General features: G+C 41.3%; 1 protein-coding gene across 2 annotated transcripts in view; it reads right to left on the bottom strand.

Moving 5' to 3' along the window:
* The window catches only part of cdkal1 (CDK5 regulatory subunit associated protein 1 like 1), a 323,608-nt gene that overhangs the window by 63,849 nt on the left and 235,094 nt on the right, over positions 1 to 24,665 (bottom strand). For both annotated transcript variants that reach the window (XM_062980661.1, XM_062980662.1), the window contains exons 11-12: positions 2,680 to 2,860; positions 256 to 318 (exon numbers count right to left, since the gene is read on the bottom strand). In XM_062980661.1, the coding sequence (XP_062836731.1) occupies positions 256 to 318; positions 2,680 to 2,860 (244 nt within the window). The remainder of the gene's footprint in view (positions 1 to 255; positions 319 to 2,679; positions 2,861 to 24,665) is intronic.

Genomic DNA, 24,665 nt, shown 5'->3' on the forward strand with positions numbered 1-24,665 from the left:
TTTGAGGAAAAAAATCATTTGCATAGTTAGGCAACACTATAAAACCACCAAAGTCAGTGGCTGAACCAAAGGCCAAGCAAAATAGAGAAACTTAAATTCCAGTCAAAGGGGTGTCATATAGCTGGTAATTTTATTCTCATAGGATCCTACCAGTACCTTATCTCAGAGCAACAAATAGAGTTCAGCTCATCACAGAACAATCAATATGGCTAAGATGTACACCATCATCACTGGCATACTGACAAAAATATTTACCTTGTGATCATATGGGTTGTATGAATGAAACAATCGAGACAGTTCTTTTGTTCTTTGTTTTTTCTGTAGGAAAAACAAGGGAAATATAGTATTATATGACTGAAAAATTAAAAAGGTTACACATTCCTACTACTGCATATACAGATATAGGAAAACAGGAATTTGCCTAGAAATTTAAGCTGCAGAAGCATATTTTCACCCAAACTCAGGTGCAACTATTTTTCTGGTGAGGTTTTTGAAAATGTTAAGATCACAACACCTATAGCCTGCAACATGTTTCTTAACTATACTATGCTAACTGCTTTATAGAAAAGCAAAACCTTTCCAAAGACATTCCTATATAAAGAATTACACATTTTGTGGCCAACTGTGCAGGTGAAATATAACAGCTTTGGAATTTTCTGGTATCATGGATTTATTTACTAGTGAGAGGCTAAAGTACTTCAAATAAACATTTCACGATAATGTTTAACTCTAATTCAAATGTTATTCATCTGGGTTTTATGCTGCAACTCCCTACATCAGGCAGCAGGATAGATAATATGATGAATTAGGGTTCACTACAGCATGCTACTCACCATGACAGAAGCCCACTGTATTTCTTTCTTATACGATTTCTCCACACCTTATCACTCAAGTGCCAACTAGAGTACTTCTGGATTCCCTTAACAATGCACAGCTGATTATAAGAATCTTGCTGGAGGGTCTCTGCTAGATATAGGCTAGTAAGATTGCTGTTGTTGCTATTCCAGATGCAATGGTGGCAACAATAAATGATTTCTCATGTGGTGGTTATGAGACGTTCTCACACAACTTTCTTTCCCCCAGTCAACACTGACAATACTTAATACAAACTTCTTTCTCCATGCCTCATCTGAATACACTATTTGTGCAATTATTTATATTATTTGTGCAAAGCCTTCAATATACTCATAACAAGCACAAAAGCTGTATCAAGAGGACATAGCAACAGAAGGGAGAGTTCACACTACACAAGGGAAACTTCTTCTGGCAAAAATACATGCATTTACCCTCTTGGAAGTCTGTAGGAGTGCCAGTCATCTTTTAAACAGACCACCAAACCCCTCTTTCTTTGTATCATTTTTTTTAAAAAAAACAACAACTATTTTTTTAAAAAAAAGAAATGGGTTTTTGATCATTCTCATGGTTTTTGACAGGACATAGAAAATCCCAAAGATTTCTAAAGTTGGGTATGGTGTAAAAAAAAAAACATACATAGGAAAATGTCAATAACCTTCAATATGGGTTCTGTCTGACATTTCCTGAATATTATTCATGATTTTTTAAAAATTAGTCTTTAAGTCAAATCTGGAAGACTACAATAAGGTAGAAGAAATAGGCAGAGTACAAAAGAAAACCTGCCCCATGATCTCAGTGACATCCCAGGCCAGTTTTACATATAGATATGGAAAAATAAACATGCATCCCTTTCCTCAGTAAAATAGTGAACTCATTTTACAGTATTCCAGCAAAAATACCAGCTCTACCAATTCAAGAAATAGTTTGGCTTCAGCAGCAATGATCTACTTCAGTGGTTCTCACCCTGGGGTCCCCAGATGCTTTTGACCTTCAACTCCAGAAATCCTAACAACTGGCTGGGATTTCTGGGAGTTGTAGGCCAAAAACATTTGGGGACCCCCAAGTTGAGAACCACTGATCTACTTCTAAGAATCAGTCAGGTTTTGGTCAATGAGGAAAAAGGGGTACACTCTAGCAGCCTATCCCCATCTTAACTTGAAGTTTTTTTCCCTTTCTTCTCATCAGTTGTCCCTCTCACTTGACCCTTACTCTTCCTTGTATCACTTCTATCAACTGAAAAGTGATTTGGATTAAACAATGTATGCAAACAATATATTCAATGATAATTTAAATTATAAGGGTTTTAATAACATTCTGAACTGAATAAGACCACTGAATTAAATCTGGATCTAACTTTCAACTTGTTGCACAACAAAGCACCTAAAGTAAAAAAAAAATCCCATGTGCCTAGAACCCTTGTATCCACATTTATCCCGCCTCTGTCCTCCCCACATTACTTTTTGTAAGGGATTAAAACCAGTTGCTACTCCTAACAGGAAGTGACCTGTTCGATCTATAGCAGTGTTTTGGCCTACCACCCCCAGAAATCCCAGCCAGTTTACCAGATGTTAGGATTTCTGGGAGTTGAAGGCCAAAACATCTGGAGATCCACAGGTTGAGAACCACTGATCTATAGGGATACACTGTGCAGGAAGTTAGATACAAAAGCCCAGGAGGCCTCTTCCAACTCTTCAATTCTATCTAAATGTTCATTCCCTCTATAGCAATTCACTACATGGATCTATTTCAGTTGAAGCTAACAATTTGTTTCAAACCAAAGTCTACCTTTTAAAGACAGGATAGAAGAAGAAAAACTACTCTTACTATTTGGGCTGGAATCTGATTCATTTTTGCAGCAGGAGTCCCAGGGCGTGGGTAAAACTGGTTAATAAAAAGACTTGGAAACTTATACTCTTCTACAAGTTTCAAGGTTTCTTGAAAATCTTCATCTGTTTCCCCTGGAAACCCACAAATGATGTCTGTAGCGATTGTAATTCCAGGCACTCTGAAATGAACAAAAATAAAAAGAGTTAAATTGAAGCCTCGGCATACCAGCTTCTTCCCTAGCAAACACAATGCATTTGAGTGTTGAGTGTTGCATCGTGAATCCTTACAGTTCTTGACAGCTGTACAGAACCTCCATTTGCTGTGGAAATGACAATTACTGAAGTATATATACACAGAGGAAAGAAAAAACAACAAAATAAATGTTTTTTCCTTATCTTGCTTTCATTCCAATAGAATTTCTTGCCTGCTCCTTGAGCTCTAGTAGGCATTAACTACAATGCAAAGAAAAAAAATCTCTGATTTATCATTTCATTCAATCGAGTTCGAAGGTCAACTACATTTGTGCATTACTTGAACTGCATGTTGAATACTGAACTGCTCCCTACTTTGGTGTTGATTGCTAGGGAAATGGCAGTGATCATTGCAATGCTAGCACTTCTAAGCATATGTACTGAATTTGTATCAAATGTACTTCTGAAATCTTCCAGGACCTGTCTGTATGTTTAATCTAAAGTCATAACAGAAAAACCTTCTAAATTTTGCTCTTGTCCCATGTGGGCAAAATCTGACAGGCCTATGTGAAACAGACTATATTAATCTATAAATGAACAGCAGGTAGCCCTCTGTGACATCTCAGAGATTAATAAGATGTACATTACATTTGACAAAAAGCAGTTATAGTTTAGCTATAGCAGTCATTTTAGTGACACAGCTGGCAACAGAAAAAGCATGTAATACCTACAGCACTGGCAATGTCATCCACTTCATGTGTGTTTCCCAGTTTCTATGGGAACGTAAATGGGAAATTTAAGTCATGGTAGAGTCAGGAAAATGTCTATGACACCTGACTAACAAAATTCATCTGAGTGACATGGAACAGGATTTATTTCTTAAGAAATATTCAGAACCAGCACAGGCACCCAAAGGTCATTTATGGTTTTAATATGGAAAATGAGAACTAATTAATTTTTCCTTTCTTTTTCTTTTTAAAATAAAGGTTTTCAAGCTAACAGAATCCCAAGTAAGTAAACAGGTCCCAGCCCTCTCGGTAATTAGTTTCATTCCATAACTACTTGTACCATCAAAAATTTATCTCCAACGATCAATCAAAATATACCCTCCTGGAACTTGTAAGAGTTAACTACAATCTAGGCCAAAAGGTTCATCACAAGTCAAAAAAGCACCCTTTATTTTCACGAAGATTATTTTAAACTAGAGTTTTCCAAAACTTTCATGTTGGTGACACATCATTTTTAGATATGCACATGTATACATGCATACACATACATAAATTGTAATAACGAAATTTATGAGAACACAGCATATCTTATGAAAATCTTTCATTTATATATATATATATATATATATATATATATATATATATATGTTTAAAATATGATTGATTGCTTATTTCACATAGACTCAGACGTTGCTTGTTAGGTTTGTGTGACATACATGAACACTGCAGCTGACACAGTTACGCATCGAAACACAGTTTGGAAAGCTCTGTTCTTGGTATTTATCTAGAAAAATGATTCCCAAATGCTACTCCACCATGTTTTTTTGGACTTCAACCTCCAGAAGCCTCAGTTGCCTTGGCCAATAATTAGGGATTTTGGGAGCTGAAGCCCAAAACACAGAAGATTAGAGTTTTTTTCCCATCATCATCTTAGAAGACTTTCTTGACAAGAAAGAACAAGAAGGTACAAGTATCTAATTTACATTTATGAAATAGTTAAATAATTCTTCTACAAAATATTTATATAATTCATTTACAAAAGCTATCACAGACATCCCATAGACACCTGCTATCACATCATGAATATCCAGCAAAATGGGAAACAATGCAAGTTTAGAAGTCAGGAGCTCTCTAAAACATCTGATAAAAAATCCAAACAAAAGCTATATGTGGGCAGTGTAATATGATCTCATAAAGTAAAGTCATTACATTTAATTAAGATATTTTAAATTTAGTTCTTGTAAGTTTTACTCAAGTACATTGTTTACTCATTCTTACTCAAATGCTAATAACAAATTCAGATGTGCTCGTAGTTCCAATGGTGTTCATACAGTTCCAATAAATCCATCAGCAGGAGACCATGTTGGCAGGACACCTACTAAAATCTTTTATATATGTGTATTCCCACTGTATCACAATTATACTGCTTTGTATTTCCTATTTTTTTTTTTACAAATAGATGACCATAATGCAGCTTGTCATAAAAATAATCTCTCTTGTGATCTATTGGCACCAAAAATACTGTAGCATTTTATACTATTGTGTTTTCTTTTAAAAGTCTGTGATGTAACTTAAATTACAAATTCAGCTGTTGTATGTGAGCAATCTCACAAACACTCATACCTTCACACTTTTTCACACACAAGAACAATCCTGATGAAAGATCTACATTTTAATCACAATTCACTATTCTCAAATGTCTAACACTGTGTTCATAATAATTGGTGTCAACCTATCTGTGATAATTTTGAACTTTCTGCCAGTACTTTATGTGCTTTTTTTGAGATACAGCAACATATCTCAATGCTTTTATCAACTGGTAAGTTGTCACATCATACACTTAGCCACTTGGTTAGTTCATTCTGTTCATATAATTATGCCAAGCAGTAGAGGTAATTTTGTTATAGGCAAAAACATTATAAAATATTATAAAATCAACTAAGCCGTTACAAGCGGACTACGATAAACAGCAATCTTTCTGTCAATCCTATACTATAATATGAAGTGGCAAAAAGAATTTTATAACACCCAAGGTCTGTGTATGTTGTAAAGTCACATAGGAGGACCATGCAATGGAGCTGCAAGTAAATTAGTTAAATAAATAAGACACTTTCAAACAAACGTCCTAAGCTTGGAATCAGTCACAAAAATTGTTTACCAGATGATATACAACAGGACATTCCTAGCCTGAACATGTTTTGTATCTAAATAATTGTTAAGTATTATATTACAACTTCAACACAATGAGAAGAAAGGGCTTTTCTTTGAAGGTTTTTTACTAATTAATAGGGAAAATGAGTTGGCAAACCAGATTTTGGTGGGAACTAATAGCACCTGATTGCTAACTGGTCTTTTCTTTGGCTTTTTCTTTTGAGCTTATTGACACTGAGGTTCATTGAAATATGAAACATACTATGTTGAAACAAGTCATCTTTTTCTCTGGCTGTATCACAGGATCCTAGAGGTGGCTTCCTCAGTAAACAGACATGCTTTATGCATCTACTTTTCATCACTAATTTCCTTGAAGGAATAATTTCACTTTGGACTCGTACCTTAGCTTATTTATCCTTAAATACTATACATCTCCTATACAAATGAAACCTTGTACAAAACTTCATTAAAGATTTATAACCTCAGATCATTACTGTTTTATGACTTTAAAATGAGAGACTTAAGACAAAAGCTCAACATCCTTAAACTTCATTTCCATTAAATCTCTAATAAATACCATCTGGTGTGTACTTTGGGGATATAAAACACGTCAAAACCTCAGCCACATTATGAGAACCAGCACCAAGTTTATCTGAAATGCATATTTGAACAGATGTGTTTAAATTACATCTCCTTCTATGCACATGCATAAATTCAGAGCAAGAGTGTGTTGATTTAAAATGCATAAAAAAGGGATTTGCAGATGCATCGCAAGTGAATGGCATCTCGATAGATCCAGGCTCACATTACTAAAGGTCATTATTAAACCAAAGGTCTGCATTTATTATGGGTTGCCTATCATCAGAACTGGTTTAATGTTTGCAGCATGACAGCAGTCATGGAGAACTGTCAAGCATTTTTGGTTACCTCTTCATAATTATCATTAAAGATTTCACAAAATGCTGCTTAGTGCTTACAATTTTTTTAAAAATAGCACACACTATTATTTGGACTTAAATTGCTTCATTACGTAGCAAACTGTTATTTACTACAAATGCAGGGTATCAAGACTTCAAAGGTACACCTTATGTTTTGGCATGTTGATCAATAGTCAATATTATAATTACTTTTTAAGCAGTGGTGTCAATGCTAGCTTTGCTGAATGGCATGCTCAGTGAATGGATCATCAGAAGGTGCACAAACAGTGCGCACAGTGCTAAAGGATGGAGTATAGGCTACTGAGACTCAAATTTACATCCTCACTGAACTATAAAACACCTGGAATAAGTATTATCCAACTGAAAATCCCCTTTTCGAAAAGCAGCCAGCACGCCAACGCCTTAAATCAAGAAATAGCTTTCTGAGCTCTACAGAGATACTCGCAGAAATGGGGCTACAAAGGAGTCCAGGACATGCAAGTGTGGAGAAGAGTAAACCACACATCACCTATTACAATGCAGTCTGAGCTCTGCCACATGCACAATGGTGGACCTTCTCGCAGCAACATCAGAGGAACCCCAAGTGGCCAGATACTGGTCAAAGGACATTTAGTATAATGCCAAGTTTTTAACTTTGTTTGTGTTTCTAAATCTTCCATATTAGGTTTGTGTTTGTGTGTAAAATACGATGACTCAATATAAGATATCCTGAGACCCATTAAGAAAAAAAATAACCTCCACCCCCAGATCCACAAAAGGAAGATTTGATACTTGTCTCTAGTTATTCAGATCCAAACAGTCATATCATTGATTCTTTTAAACAACACAAAACCTCCATGAGAAATGTATTAATAATATACTGCACCTCAGATCTAACTGCATCTCTTCACTGGAGGGCCAGCTAGACAGGATTGAGGAGACAGGTTATCTTCTTCATTCATCCTAGCAGTTTGTCCACAACTGTGGTGCCCACCAACTGAAACAGATCCAATGTAAGGACAGGTTGCTTACCTGTAACCGTGTTTCTTCGAGTGTACTCTGTGAATTCACACTAATGGAGAACGCTGCGCCTGCGCAGGCTCCAACGGATACTCTTCCAAGCTAAAGTTTGAAATTTGGCGGTAACCCCGCCCCTCTTCCCGGAGGGTATAAAGGGCGCCCTCCGCGCCCGCTCTCCAGTTCCTACGCCGCAAAGGCAGCGAGAAAGGGAGAGGTTTGCCTGTGGGGAAGGAAGGGCGGGATTGTGTGAATTCACAGAGTACACTCGAAGAAACACGGTTACAGGTAAGCAACCTGTCCTTTTTCTTCGTGTACTCTGTGAATGCACACTAATGGAGACTAGCAAGCTAAGGTGTAGGTAGGTGGGATAGCAAACCCGATAACCAGTCTAGTGTCCAAACACATTTATTGAGCACAAGGTGCAAAAAAACAGGCAAATGCAATGGTCAAGTAAGCGATGCAATAGCATATAGTGCAATAAAACCGATCCTTGTGTTAGGATCCATAACACAATCATAACATAGTAAGTAGGCAATAGTCTGTAAGAAAATACAGAGGTAGGCATAAACTCCTTCTCAGAAAACAGAGGGAGAAGCATTCAAAAATTAAGTTTCAGTGCAGTGGGTAAGTATAGTACACAAGCACTATGTTAAAGAGACCTTGAGCACATTGAATACAAACAGGATGGATGACAACGGTCAGCCTGTAAGAAGGATAAACCCGAAAAAAAAGGGGTTTGAGTAAGGCAACAACGTTAGGTAAGGCAGGAGGAGAGGACGGACCTGGCAAAAGCCGAGTCCTTGAGGTTCTTTGAGTCCATCCGGTAGTGTGAAACAAAGGTGGATGGAGTAGACCAGATAGCCGCTCGACAGATGGGAGTCGAGAGGGACGCCCCTCAGGAAGGCTGTAGAGGTGGAAAGGCCCCTTGTAGATCTAGGGCGGATCGAAGAGGGGGGCTGGCGTTTGGCTAGCTGATAAGCGAGCTCAATGGTCTGAGCAATTCAGTGTGACAGTCTTTGGGAAGAAAGAGGTTCGCCCAGTTTGTGGGTAGCGTAGGCCACAAAAAGTCTAGGTGACTTACGTATGTCCTTAGTCCTGTCCTTGTAGAAAAGGAGGGCTCTCCTGACATCGAGGAGATGGAGTTTCCGTTCTAGAGAAGAAGAAGGATTGGGGAAGAAAGCAGGAAGTATTATGTCCTGGTTCAGATGAAAAGCAGAGACCACCTTAGGTAGGAAGGTGATGTCCGGGCGAAGGACAGCCCTGTCGTGGTGGAAACGGAGGTAGGGTTCGTCCACCCGGAGAGCAGCTAGTTCCGAAGGCCTGCGGGCAGAGGTGATAGCGATGAGGAAGGCAGTCTTCCAAGAGAGAAGGTGAAGGTCTGCAGAGGCCATGGGTTCGAAGGGAGCTGAAGCTAGCTGAGAAAGGACGAGTTTGAGGCTCCATCCGGGAGTCGGAGGTTGGACTGGAGGATGCAAGTTGTTGTAACCTCGAAGGAAGGTCTTAATGAGGTTGTTAGAAAAGAGAGAGGGTTGTCCCTGACGTTGGAAGTGCCAGGAGAGAGCAGCGAGATAGGATTTTATCGAGGCCAGAGAAAGTTGACGATCCGCAAGGGAAAGTAGAAAGTCCATGACCAGCGGGATCGAAGTAGAGGCGGGATCGACGTGTCGGTCCCGAAGGAAAGTTTGGAATTTTGCCAGCTTGTAAGCATAGGCTTTCGATGTGGCCGGTTTGTGAGCAGCGCGAAGGATCGCCTGCAGGTCTGGGTGGAGGGAGTTTAAGGAAGTATCCTCCAGGCAGTCAGGTGGAGGGACGGGACGTCGGGGTGGAGAACCTGTCCCTTCTGTGAAGATAGTAGATGAGGGAGAATTGGGAGGGTGCGGGGGGGATCCGCACACATCCGGAGCAGCGTGGGATACCACGGCTGGCGTGGCCATGCAGGGGCGATCAGGATGGCCGATGTCGGTGTTAGATAGAGTCTCTCTATCACTCTCGAGATGAGAGGGAAGGGAGGAAAAAGATAGACGGGTTCGAGAGTCCAGTCGAGGAGAAACGCGTCTCCGAGACAGCCCGGAGTCGAGTTTGGAGGTAGTCTCGCTCCGAATCGAGGAAGTTGAGCGTTCGAGGGGGAGGCAAAAAGGTCCAGAGCTGGCCAGCCCCAATCGTCGAAGACGGATTTCAGGATCTCGGGATCGAGACGCCACTTGTGGGGGGAGGTCGTTATTCTGCTTAGAGAGTCTGCTAAAGTATTTTGAGCCCCCGGAAGGTGAACTGCCGACAGGGTTATGTGTCTCGCTATGCACCATAGCCAAATGTCCATCGAGAGAGCCATGAGTTTTCTCGAGCCTGTACCCCCTTGTTTGTTGATGTAGTACATGGCTACTACGTTGTCCGTTTGGATCAGAACGGTCTTGTGGGGAAGAAAGCGGGCAAACGCCCGGAGGGCTTTGAAGATTGATAACAGTTCTAGAAAGTTTATGTGGTGAGACCTTTCTTGGGTGGACCACAGGTCCCTGACGGTGAGGTTCGACATGTGGGCTCCCCAGGCAAAATTGGAGGCGTCGGTCGTGATGGTGACTGACGGAAGGGAGGGATGGAAGGGAAGTCCCACACAAACATTCGCTGGGTCCTGCCACCAGCGAAGGGAGAGGCGAACCTGGTTCGGTACCGTGAGAAACATTGAGCTCGGGTGCCGATGGGGTTTGAAAGAGTCTATGAACCATCTCTGGAGAGGTCTGAGACGTAGTCTGGCAAAGGGAGTAACCATGACCGTGGAGGCCATGTGACCCAGGAGAACTTGGACCGCGTGGGCTCGGATCCTGCGGTTGCGAAGGAGGAGGGAAAGGTGCTGTTGAAGGGCTAGGAACCTGTCCTTCGGTAGGGAGGCGGTTTCCGTGATGGAGTTGAAGAGAGCTCCGATGAAACGGATTTCTGTGGTTGGGAGGAGTTGAGACTTTGAGACATTCAACTGAAGGCCCAGCCGTTGCAGGAGAGAAAGAGTCTGTGAGACATGGTTTTGAAGGGATGAGGGATCGGACGCGACAATCATCCAATCGTCCAGATAAGGAAAGACCATAATGCCCTGTTTCCTGAGGTGCGCTGCCACCACGGCGACCACCTTTGTAAAGACCCTTGGGGCCGTGACGAGGCCGAAAGGGAGAACTGTGAACTGGTAAGATTGTCCCAGGAGCTTGAAGGAAAGGAAGCGTCTGTGTGATCTTCGGACCGAGACGTGGAAATACGCGTCGCGTAAGTCTATAGAGGCGAAGTAGTCTCCGTGTCGGAGCATCGGGAGGATGGAAGCCACTGAAACCATTCGAAATTTTGAAGGCAGAATGAAGAGGTTTAGGGCCCGTAGATCGAGGATAGGCCGAAGGCCTCCGCCCCGCTTGGGAACCGTAAAGTATCTCGAGAAGAAACCTCGAGTGTCCTGCTCGGAAGGAGAAGGCTGGATTGCGCCCTTCGCCAGAAGGGAGTCGACCTCGGCGCATATTTCCGGTGAAGGGTCGGTGTGGAGGATGTGACCCGTGGGTGGCAAAGTTTCGAATTCCAAGGCATAGCCGTCTCTGACAATGCGAAGAACCCAGGCATCTGATGTGATAGACTCCCATTCGCGGTAGAAAGGAGCTAGGCGGTCGAGGAAAGAGCAGAGAGGAAGGATCTGGTCGGGGCCTAGGAGCGGCATGGTAGTGGCAGTAGTAGTGGAGATAGAAAGATCTCCGAGAGATTGGGCGTCAGGCCCGACGTTGGGGTTGTGGCATAGCTGCAGGACCTTTGCCCCGACCTTTCGGGACCTGGTGCTGGCGGCGAGGTTGTTGCTGATGACTGTGGTGACTCGAGCTCGACGAGCGTCGAAACGGCTGGTGACGAAAAGGCTGAGGGTAGCGACGGTACCGTTGCGGGAACCATCGGGTCCGCTGAGCCTGAGGTTGATCGGTCCCGCACTTTGTTGCGAGAATCTTGAAGTCGTGATTGGACTTAAGTTTGTCATCAGTGCCAGAATTGAAAAGGCCTTGGGTGTCGAAAGGAAGGTCTTCGATCACTTGCCGAGAGGAAGAAGAGAGTCCTGAGGACCGAAGCCATGCATGCCGTCTAATCGCGACCGCGTGGGCAATCATTTTTCCGGCGGTATCACCGGTATGCTTAGCCATTTGAATTTGGTGGTGTGCGAGAGAGTCCGCCTCCTGCTGGAGGGTCGAGAGGACTGACCGGTCTTCGTCAGAAAGCTTGGCGAAGAAGGGTTGGGCTTTCTCCCAGAGAATCTGTTGATAAGCGCCCATGCAGGCCCCGTAGTTTGCCATGCGGCAAAGGAGGAGAGCACCGGAGTATAGCTTGCGGCCTACCGCATCGAAGCGTTTGCCCTCTCTGTCGGCCGGGGAGTTGGATTGTCGACCCGACGATTGGGAGGCCTTTACCACCATGGAGTTTGGGTCAGGGTGATGCTTGAGCCATTCCAGGGTTTCGTCATCGGTTCGGTACCAGGCCTCTATTTTCTTAGAGGTTGGAGGTATCGAAGATGGAGTCTTCCAAGATGCCTGGATGACGTCCAGGAGGTATGGAAGAAAAGGCAGCAAGGTGGCCGGCGGGGCTTGGGCTTGAACCCTCTTGAAAACGGGGTCGGTAACAGCCTTTGAAGTTTGTTTAATTTCCATCCCCAGAGCGTCTGCCATTCTGACCATCTGGTCGGAGAAAGCCCGGATATTATCCGTCGGGGAAGGTGGGTCGACCTCGTAGGCGGCGTGAGGCGGGGAGAGGTCGAGACCGAGAGAAACCACAGAGGCGGAGAGTATCGACTCGGGGCGTTCGATATCGGGGTCATCCTCCTCGGGCCCTTGAGGGGACCGGGGAGGAGAAACGAGCACAGAGTCCTGATGAGGCATAACCCCAGGAGCAGGGAGAGCCGGCTGCGGCGGAACGCTCTTGGACGCGGAGGCCTGGGCGGCGCGGGCTAAGCGCGTCATCTGTCTACCCCTCTCAGGTGTTTGAGCCGGGGGAAAAAGTTCTTGTCGAGCCGGAAGACGAGATGGTGCCGGCTGGGGAGCCTTAATAACCGTCCTGACCGACCGGTCGGGGGAGGCTTGAGCGTCCACATCCGAGGACTGACCATGAGGAGAGGAAGAAGAGCGGAGGCGTTGTGCCGGTTGGATAGGAGAGGATCTCCTAGAGGAAGGCCCAGAGGAGGGGACGTCCTTCTTCGAAGACGCTGAGGAGGACGACCTCTGGATCATTCTTTTCTTTGCTGGGGGTTGTTTCGACGCGACCCTCAGCGATTTTCCCGGCGTCGGGGGAATCGGGCACACAGCTGCCGAGTCAGATTGAGCCCGTCTGGATTCCTCCTGAGCCCTCTTGAAGGCAATCTTCATGGCGGAAGAAGATGGCGGCGCAGCCAGGCGGGATCGAGTGGAAACGGCCGAAGCCACCGAACTCGAAGTTGATGAAGGGCCCATCTTGCTCGATCGGGTGGATACCGTAGCGGTGGTCACCGTGCAGGGCGGTTTGGTCGGTCGCGGTCTCGAGGTTTTCGAGGTTTTAGATGATACCGACGGAGCAGGCCTGGACGCCATCGAGGCTGAGGTGGAAGTGGAAGCCTCAGGAGCAAGAGTTTTTTCGTAAAGAGCTGCACGGAGCCTCGCAGCTCTATTTCTTCTGGCCTGAGCTGTAAAGGCCAGGCAAAAACGGCAGGTACCGACGACGTGGCTTTCGCCAAGGCAGAAAAGGCACTTAGCGTGGCCGTCGGAATCTGGAATCTTAGCGGCACACTGAGTGCACCGTTTAAAACGCGTGGTTGACATAAGAACGAAGAGTCCGAAGTGAGCTTTGCGGCGGAAAAAAAGGAACTGGAGAGCGGGCGCGGAGGGCGCCCTTTATACCCTCCGGGAAGAGGGGCGGGGTTACCGCCAAATTTCAAACTTTAGCTTGGAAGAGTATCCGTTGGAGCCTGCGCAGGCGCAGCGTTCTCCATTAGTGTGCATTCACAGAGTACACGAAGAAAAATCCTACTTATAGAATTACTGCATTTGGAATTATATTGACACATAAGTCAGCTCTTATCCAAGAGATTTTATCCATGGAATTATTGTTAAAAGTATGACAGCAAACTATAGATGGCTCTAGAACTGGATCCAGGGAGGAAGGTGCCTATGCTGAATAGTTCAGCTGGACATAAAATTGCAGCTAGAATGCATGCAGAGAAAGCTTTCTTCATTTAATGTATTGTTACGTTATAGGAACAAAGATGGCTTCTATATTGTGTCATGTTGGGTATAAACTGAGTTTCCCTTTACCTGTGCTCTAATCATCATCCTTCCTGTTTCAGCTCTCTTAAAGATCATGATTTTCTAACTGGAACTTTATAATTTCAAGAAATTTTAAAGTATCCTTAGATAGAAAGTGGTTAGAAGTGTTGATCTGCTGCAGCAAAAAGGGTCTTGTGGTGCCTTAAAAGCGGATCAATTTAATGTAGAGTAAGTTCAAGTAGTTTATATACTCTATACTTTAATACATTTAACAGTCTGGGCTGCAATTGATTCTTCTTTCTTTCTAACTTGGATATGCTTGTACTTTGCAAAACTGCAGGCATGTCCTTAAAATGATGTGAAAAATGGTTCAGATTCCTTGGCAGATTTAGCAGAGGACATTATTTTCTATTTTCTTTTTCTCTTTTTTTTTAGTGGAAAGGGTGGGTTTGGCACAGAAAAAGCTGGTTTCTACTTTTTCAGTCATCAGCATTGTGCTGCTATGTGGAGTTTATGATGAGACTAGGTTTTCTCCTGAACTCAGAATGGCAAGCGACTATCAATACTTGTCTCCTCCTTAGCTCCAAGATGGCAAGAATTGTGATGCCTCATGGGCCTTGTAGTCCTGCTCCCAGTACCATCGTGGCTAATGAAGACGAAAACATGGGGTTTTCGCTGGCTCAGCAAGAGCCGGAATCTTTCCAGATGCCAGATGTTGATATTTTTGCCCAAGAACCCATTAAAACAGACCTTGAGCAGCTCTCACCCCCTTTTGCTAGGAGACAGTCCTATACTGCAGACAGGGGAGTGAAAGAACAGGTTCGCAGGAGTTTGAGAATTGCAGCTAAACAAGACACTGATTAGCCATGTTTCCCCTGGGAAAATCTAGGGAGTCTCACATCTGGAGAAAGCTGGGTTTCGTTTCCTGTTCTCTAGGGAAAGAGAACGCTGGACACCTGCTTGGCAGGAAAACGGGGCCGAGATATAGGTGCCTGGCACGGTAGGTTCCGTGCGGAGTCAACGGAGCAGCTTCAGGAGTGATTTCATGTTTCCAGCCTAGTGTGGACTTCGCAAAGTCCACAAACCCAGTTACCTTGCTTTGCCTAACCAAGTATTCAAGAATTGCCTTGCCTTGTTCCTAGCCACGGACCTTGCTTCGAGAATCAAGTTTTATTCTCGACCTTGTTGTGGTTTTTACCTTGGACCTTGATAGACCCTGGACGTTTCCCCACACTATTGCTTGACAATAGTGTGTGTTTCGGTTTCTTGGATTTAACTTTGAACTCTAATATAATGGACTTTACATTTCTGGACTAAATTTGACCTTTCTTGGAAGGTCTGTTGCTGGACTATATTTTCTACTTGTTTATATTATTCTTACATACTTCTTTAATAAAGATATTAGATAGATATTGGCCTCCGTGTCCGGTTCTTGGTGCTCCGTTGCCACAGGCGTGACAGTAATGCATGATGCTCAGTTCTTAGAAGGTGGCTTAGAAGGCCACAGCCAAACCAGAAAAGTCCCCAACTCTTTATTCTGAAGGGAAGGGTACAAGAAGCCTTTCCTAGAACCACCGCTGTGCAGAGGAGAAACCAAGAAAGAAAAAGCAAGAGGGCATGATCATATCTGGCTTCCAAGGCCAGACAAAACTTGTGGTCTCCTTACTAAAGATGTCAGTCAACTCAATAGTATTTGGGACAACCATCATTAGATTTCCCAATGTGTTGGGACAGCCTCACTCCCACAATCACTCCTCCCTCCATATCTCCAATCTGGACTAGGAGTGAATGGGAAAAATTAGTACTAAAGGGACATTTTGGAACTCTTTTCCTTTATGGTGTTCCATCAATTTAAATATCATGTCAAACTCTACATTAATATTAACCACGAAGGGGTGGGGTGCAACCTGTGTGCCCCCATCACAAAAATTAATGGCACCTTTGAGTCATGTGTTCCTATATTTTAAACTGGAAGAAGATGTGCCAGAACTTTAGACCACAATTCTCCCTGTCACATCTATTTTGGACCATAGTTCTGCTGTGATCAATGGAACCTAAGTGCTAAAATATGTGCAACAACAGGATTGATGCATGGCTACCTTTTCTATGACTTGCTTGTGAAGGCTGTGATCAAACAACTTATATACTTGCTTCAGAAAATGGTTATTGCCAAGAGCTTTCCAAGTCCAGAAACTGCCTCTTGAGAAATGCTCTTCAGTAGAGTTGAGGTAAGGGAAAAGGAAAAGACTAGTAAACAAGCCTGCTAGTTTATCAATAATTACATGTGCCAGAAGCTATTTGACTTCAAAGAGTATAAACTCAATAAAAAGCCATTGCCCTAAGGAATGAATTTACCTTTTTTATTGTTCATGTCGGCAGAAAGCTTCTCTTTAATGGTTCACTACCTTTTTGGTTACTTCACAAATCAGTCAATGTTTGGAAACATGTTACTGAGACAGCAGCACTTCTTGCTGCTCTTGCAAATATTAAAGCAAACAGTACACTTTTAAAATTCCATTATTAACTTGGGGGAAAATAGGAAATTAATGTCAGATAGTATACTATCCACATCTACTATTAATAGATAGGACTGAGTAGCACTGCCTAACGATTAGTGGTATGTTCTTTCCCCATTCCTAAACAATACACTAGTTTTGTCACTGGAAATGCTTTATGAATAACACTCAGTATTTGCAGGCATCTGTATGATATTTTGTCTAAGCCACGTATGTGAGAAGGAATAGATTCTCTAATCAACAGGTACTACTATCCAATGTGTATTCTGCTGATTTCTTTGCCTTTGTATTATCCTCAAGTACTATTTAAGCTTATGTATAAAATAAATTGACCTCATGTATAAGTCAAGGAAAGGTTTGCCATTCTACTGACAGAAAGGAATAGTACTTTTTTAATGTAAGACTTAAGGTACAGTACTCACATTGACCCATGGATAAGTCGAATTAGGTTTTTTGTATTGATTTTTTGACTAAAATTTTCTGACTTACACAAGTATATAAGATAATCTCCAGTGCTGTAAATAAAACAAATCACTGGGTAACTGTTTTTCAGTCTAACCTATCTTACAGGGTTGTCAAGAAAAGAAAGTAGAAGGCTAAAAATTGCATATATGAGGATAGATGGAATACAAATGTAAACAACTATGCTTTTGACAAAATGACTGACCACTAGTTCAAAAGAATCCGATGAATGCCACTAACAGATTAAAATACAGTAAGAGCTAAACTTTACAGCATAAAAAGAAAAATTGTCATTTTTTTTTCTGGGCACAGACTACTCTGGTTGGTGTGGCAAGAGTAAAAAAAAAAACCCTGCAGATTAACATTCCGACAATGAATATTAAGAGTTGCATTTCTGACCCTTTTCAAAACATTAATGTCAAGTTCAAGGAATGGTTTAGAATAATTCAAATGGTAACTCAAGGTTTTACTATTTTTACCTAGTAAATCCCTCAAGGTATTGCTCCCACATGGATTTTTTAAACAGAGGGTGGATTTTCAAAAAGAATGCTATATGAATTGTTGATGTAAACAACTGACAACTGAATTTACAACCTCAATAGAGTGCCAGCCAATCATCATGGTCAAAACAACAAAAATTATAGGCAAAATTTTCACTGGCAAAATTGTCATTCAGTCCTATAGTTTGACAATTAAAAAACCCTCAAAGTAAGATAAGACAATTTTCAGTTTGTGACATGCCTGCAGTCTAACTTTCTCTCCCCTTAAGTAACACCAGAAGTGCATTCCACAGATGATCTTAAGGTCCAGGTAAGTAAATATGGGAGGTTCAGATCACCTGACTCCAAGTTTCTTAGGCTTCAAAGATTAACAGAGATAACATGCATCTGTATGTGAGCATGCATGACTGACTGAGTTTTATTTACTAATTTTACTATCAATTAAACACACAAACATGACATCATAAATTAGATATATAAACATTTGTTATAAGCAAATTATTCTCCAGTGCCCAAAGTTATATAAACAGAAGCAGGATGCTCCTCCTAGATCATTCCTTGAACTTCCAGCACAAGATAGCACCTCTGTATTTTTTTTCCCAGAAGCCAGATGCCTGCTTCTGTGGCCAATTAATTCTAGAGAAACTGAAATCAGATTAAAATTGATGTTCCTTATTCTGAGAGGTCCTGGTAAGATCCTAATCATTGTAGACTTCATTGAAATTCACATTTAAGTCATCATATTCAGCTTCCAATGAATTCTGTTACCAATTATATCTAATTTTCACTGCCTGAACTTCCCACTCATCCAGTACAATCAGGTCAGAATCAGAAAAGATAAGTGGGAAATGACTAATATTACTTATTTGTTTCCAATCAGATCTCTTCTTACCCCATTCTCTTTTATACGGCTATTGCTTAGAATGTACTTGTTCAATTGGCAATGTTCATCTACCATGACTGAACTGTCCTTACTTTAAGGCCTCACTAACTTTCTAGGAAATGCAAATCTCCTAAACACAGTACTGCAATGGGTTAAAAGACAATAATTTTTAAAAATCGTAATTTCAGAGTAGAAGAGCTTTCTGTGCAGAACAAACACTATTTTCTATTAATAATAATTAATAGGCATCATGACTATTACAAAGGTCTGAAGCATCTGAAGGAATTTCAGAGAAAGCTATTAAGTATGAGGAAATCTAAAATAAATACATTTTTGACCAAGAGTGCATACAGAAACTAAAAAAAGTACCCACTCTATTTTCCACGGTGTTAGAACAGGTCCCCTGTGGACTAGGCAATGAACAAATGGTATGAAAGGAATGAAGAAGTAGGTGTCTACAAGTTTGACAATGAATACCTAAAGACACAGCCCAGTGTTTCTGAATGCAAAGTCAAGGAAGTGGGAAGACTGCAAACTGAAGTTAACCAAGTTAATTTTTTTTGGTTGTAACCCAACCAGTTGACCCAAGGAGTTGCCTACCAATAATGTAAGAGCTCTGTTGTTTTGAGGCATGGAAAATACAACTTGAGAGGCATCAGCTTGTCACTTCAAGAAGTTGTTTCCCCAGTCTACCAGCAAAGACAAAGTATTAGACAAAATCTTATTTTTTTTCCAAATACAAACAGCTGATTTATCTTTTCACTCCTCCCCCTAAAAATATAGTTTCAGTTGTTGTTGCTATTTTTGTTGTGTACCTTCAAATAATTACCAACTTATCCTTAATTGACGCAGTCACGATTTTTTGCTCAGATGAGGTTTGCCTTTGCCTTCCTCTGAAGATCAGAAAGTGTAATTTGTCCAAGTGAATATTCATGGCTGAGTGGGGATTTGAACCTTAGTCTCTCCTGAAACCTACATTCATGCCACCAATTGAAAATTGTTAAGAGTGAGAAATGTGACTCCACAGTAGAGAAATACTGCCTTAGAGCCAATTTCTGATTATCACTACTGACTGAATTATTAAGAGGAACCTTCTCTTTTAAAAAACAGCAGTGACTCTTGTCTGGATAGGAGTAACATCAAGAGAAATTGCGCCACACTAATGCAAGGCATTTCAATTGGAAGTTTCTTTAAATGCCAGCATAGGTATTTCAGGGAACACTGAATAATTCTTGTTGAGCTTGCATTTGATGTCTTCCAGCATAGAGTCAGAGAGAAATTTAAATAAATATGAGGTTCTGAAAATTTCATCAACCATTTAAAATGATAATTCTACTGCTAAAAGTGCATGAGCTACCGGAAGAACCATATTTTAAAAATCCATTAAGAATCTTTCATTTGAAAGGGATTGCGATCTGTTGGGTCAGTGATCTGTAAATGAAGAAGGATCAGCAAAAGTGCTGTAATTAATTTGAAGGTGTTTGTCAAAAATTGCTTCTGTTAATACTACTTGCATGATGATGGTGAATGTTAGTGGGGTGCCAGCGATGCTTCAGCTATTCTGAATAAATGCAATGAATCTGAATGGACTGCATATACCAAAATGTAGATTTACAAAACACAGCAAATGGTCTGCATTTCAAAATCCCAATCTGATTTACTGCACCAACACATCAAACATATTCTTCACTAAAACCAGGACAGCTTTTAATTTAATAATAATAATAATAATAATAATAATAATAATAATAATAATAATAATAACAATAAATGAAAATATAATCAGAACAATTAAAGGACCGGAATTCTTCTATCTAATCTAATGGGAAGTGCAATGCCTATTTAAACACAAATATTTTGATTATCCTACAGTACTTTTTCCTGGGGTAGAGAAGAACCATGTTTATTACTGGCATAAGTATGAATAAGTATGTCAAGGAGAGACACATAATAAATATATCAATACCCTTCCCACACACGCACACATTCAACACCAACAACCAGTGTTTTTTGTACCTTAAAGACTGATGTTATGATAGTATTATAGGTTAAGTTTTAATCAACATTTCCATTGGCAGCACAGCTATCTTTCCCCTCATCTATGCTTCCCTTTCAGATCTTCATATTACACACAAATTGTCTCTATTTCCCTCCCCCCCCCAATATATGATTGGGGGTTCAGTGGGAACCACTCTTGGTTTTGTGGACTGCACTGTTTGGCCAGGCCCCTTATTCATGTATTGGCATCCATGTTTTCACTTACCCATGCTTCAAAACACACGCACACAAAATGTTTGTGGGATTCTCTAGATCAGTGGTTCCCAACTTGGAGTCCCCAGATGTTTTTGGCCTTCAACTCCCAGAAATCCCAACAGCTGGTAAACTGGCTGGGATTTCTGGGAGTTGTAGGCCAAAAACATCTGGGGACCCCAGGTTGAGAACCACTATTCTAGATCCTCCAATGCAGTTCTATGGTATGTTTCGGCCCACGTCTAGTCAAAATATAAGGTTTGGTATTATCTGTAGGTTTTGGTATCCACTGGAGGTTTTAAAACGTATCTCCTGAAAATATTGCCCTTCTGGCAAACAAACTAGTAAAATGTGGGCTAGACAAAACTACGGTTAGGTGGATCTGTAATTGGCTAAGCGAACGAACCCAAAGGGTGCTCACCAATGCGTCGTCTTCATCATGGAAAGAAGTGACAAGTGGAGTGCCGCAGGGCTCCGTCCTGGGCCCGGTTCTGTTCAACATCTTTATTAACGACTTAGACGAAGGGTTAGAAGGCACGATCATCAAGTTTGCAGACGACACAAAACTGGGAGGGATAGCTAACACTCCAGAAGACAGGAGCAGAATTCAAAACGATCTTGACAGACTAGAGAGATGGGCCAAAACTAACAAAATGAAGTTCAACAGGGACAAATGCAAGATACTTCACTTCGGCAGAAAAAATGGAAATCAAAGATACAGAATGGGGGACGCCTGGCTTGACAGCAGTGTGTGCGAAAAAGACCTTGGAGTCCTCGTGGACAACAAGTTAAACATGAGCCAACAATGTGATGCGGCTGCTAAAAAAGCCAATGGGATTCTGGCCTGCATCAATAGGGGAATAGCGTCTAGATCCAGGGAAGTTATGCTCCCCCTCTATTCTGCCTTGGTCAGACCACACCTGGAATACTGTGTCCAATTTTGGGCACCACAGTTGAAGGGAGATGTTGACAAACTGGAAAGCGTCCAGAGGAGGGCGACTAAAATGATTAAGGGTCTGGAGAACAAGCCCTATGAGGAGCGGCTTAAAGAGCTGGGCATGTTTAGCCTGCAGAAGAGAAGGCTGAGAGGAGACATGATAGCCATGTACAAATACGTGAAGGGAAGTCATAGGGAAGAGGGAGCAAGCTTGTTTTCTGCTGCCCTGCAGACTAGGACACGGAACAATGGCTTCAAACTACAGGAAAGGAGATTCCACTTGAACATCAGGAAGAACTTCCTCACTGTGAGAGCTGTTCGACAGTGGAACTCTCTCCCCGGGGCCGTGGTGGAGGCTCCTTCCTTGGAGGCTTTTAAGCAGAGGCTGGATGGCCATCTGTCGGGGGTGCTTTGAATGCGATTTCCTGCTTCTTAGCAGGGGGTTGGACTAGATGGCCCATGTGGTCTCTTCCAACTCTACTATTCTATGATTCTATGATTCTATGATTCTATATCTACTATCTTTGGATGCTACCCTTTATTTTTAAGGTGACCAACAGACTGTTTTAGTGAAGATAAATGTTGCTACCTATGCTTAAACTGGTGCAAAGAGGTTTATAACACTTTGGGATCGATTGTGGATGTAGCATCGTCAGTGAAAAAACAGTGATATGCATTGCAGCCACTAGCTCTCTCTGCTGAGCTTTGTAATGGAGGAGCTTGAGATGGAAGATTATACTTCTTTTATCTCGGTCACTTGACTGTGGGGTCCTTCCTTTTCTAGGGTTGGGGAAATAGTTTTACAGAAGTAAGAGAGCTGTTAAGTTCAGTGATAAAGAAAACTGAAGTCTCTAGTGTTACTTGCTGTCTATGCCACCAAGCTCTCTTTTCTTCTTTTGGAAATATCCTCAGATGTCTAAATGCTCAGGAAATATCTGTGTAACTACTAAGGTCCACCCGCTGCATATGCCTGTTGAGCCTGCCTGAAGAGAAGATAGGAAACCCAAGAAGCTTTGCTGTCTGAGCTAAATAACAAAATTACCTATTCATCTTCAACTACATATACAAAAACCAACAGTGGAGATGGGGAAATGTCTTCAACCACACTGAAAGCAAGTAGACCAGCTTATGGGGCTCAGGTCAAGCTACTTCCCAGCACCTGGTATCAGAGACAACCACCTTGCTTTTCCTAATTCTAAGGCTATTCCTAGTTAAAACTGCTGTAAGTAGCATTACATTCTCTGGACATTTACTGAGAGACCTTTGGGTATAAATCAAATCATTCCACAAAACAATGAGCCAAACAGACTACAGATTTAATTCCAAACCAGATATTTTCATTCATAGGGATGCATCTTATATGCTTTGCTCCATATAAACTTCGTCTTCACTAACTTTATATTTGCCAGGATCTTTCAGACAAATGAATGATTTGATGTACTTTCTGCCACCTTTATATGCATTTCCTGGCATTCCATTTCTAGGACTATCCATTTAAAAATAGCACACAAACACAACAGAGCAGGGGTGCATAATGGGCACCCCCCTGAAGCATTCCTACATGCCTTGTGTTCACAAATATTTCATGTACGCTGTTTCTTTGGGAAATACAAATTTGGAATTTCAATGTAGTCTGGCAGTTTCTGAGATGTTTCCCAGTGTAATATCCACATCCCAAAAGACATCCAACCTGAGCTAGACCCACACTTGTGTTTGCAGCCCTGCTGTTGAATTTTATAATTAAAACCATGTAGAGGAAGAAGGAAAATCTAGTAGGCCTACTGAAACAGACACACATATATTCTATTAATACAACATATTATTGTAGAAACTGCAGGCGTCTGGTGTAATGTTTTGCTTTTTCAATGTCTGTGATGAGATGTCTATAGGGGAATAACTGTATAGGAAGGTCATAGTTGGCTGGTTCTAGCAGATGAGACACTACAAATAAAGACCTCCTAAATACAGAAGTAAAAATAAATGAGCTTTGCAGATGTGAGCTGGTTCAAATATCCAAAACGTCTCTCTCTGTGCCCATTCTGTTTCCATATGCTGGAAATCACTTCTCATGCTTTCTAGCAATATATTGGTTACTGAGATTTACTATGCATGAAGGTATAATTTTAAAATGAATTTTAATAAAACAATTGTTTTGTGGAAGCTTAGATAGTGAACTTTTATCAGTTAAAAAACACAAAAGCAAAAGGAGAATGACTTAAACTGGACCCAAGAATACAATGACTGGCTGTCAACAGTAGATATTAAGTAAATACACAAATATTTTATGCTGCAACTGTAGATTGAATAAATTTCTATATAAACCAATGAGCAAATACACTTAGCATTTTTAATAGGTTATTTAACAGTGAGGCTCTATAGCAGGGGTCCTCAAACTTTTGAAGCAGAGGGCCGGTCCACAATCCTTCAGACTGTTGTGGGGCCAAATTATCATTTGAAAAAAAAATATTCCTATGCATACTGCACATGTCTTATTTGTAGTGAAACAACAACAACGCAAGAACAATACAATATTTAAAAATGAAAACAACTTTAACCAACATAAACCTATCAGGATTTCAATGGAAAGTGTGGGCCTGCTACTGGCCAATGAAATAGTCAAGTTAATTAGGATTGTTGTTGTTGTGTGACTTCAAGTCATTTCAGACTTTGGCCGAGCCTAAGTCTAAAATTAATTATTTATTTACTGCATTTATTTACTACATTTATATCCCACCCTTCTCACCCTCAAGGGGACTCAGAGCAGCTATATGTACATACAATATATTATATTATTAGCATAGCATAATATTAGCATTATATAATTCTATATTGAACTATACCACTATACTATTATATGTTATGTAATATATAACATATAATTAATATTATTATATGGTATTATTATTAGTATTATATTGTATAACATAATATTATTATCAATATTATATGTATATACAATATATTATATTATTAAAACTAATACAAAAATATTATATTATAAAACTGAAGGCGGGGGCCAGGTAAATGACCTTGGAGGGCCGCATCCGGCCCCTGGGCCTTAGTTTGGGGACCCCTGCTCTATAGGTTGTATACTTTATCTGAAATGCCTGGCACCAGAAGTGTTTTTGATTTTGATTTTTTTGGGGGGGATTTTGAAATATTTGTATTTACATATACATATATACATACATACAT

Source organism: Anolis carolinensis, chromosome 4 (genome assembly GCF_035594765.1).
Source record: "Anolis carolinensis isolate JA03-04 chromosome 4, rAnoCar3.1.pri, whole genome shotgun sequence".
Lineage (NCBI taxonomy): Eukaryota > Metazoa > Chordata > Lepidosauria > Squamata > Dactyloidae > Anolis > Anolis carolinensis.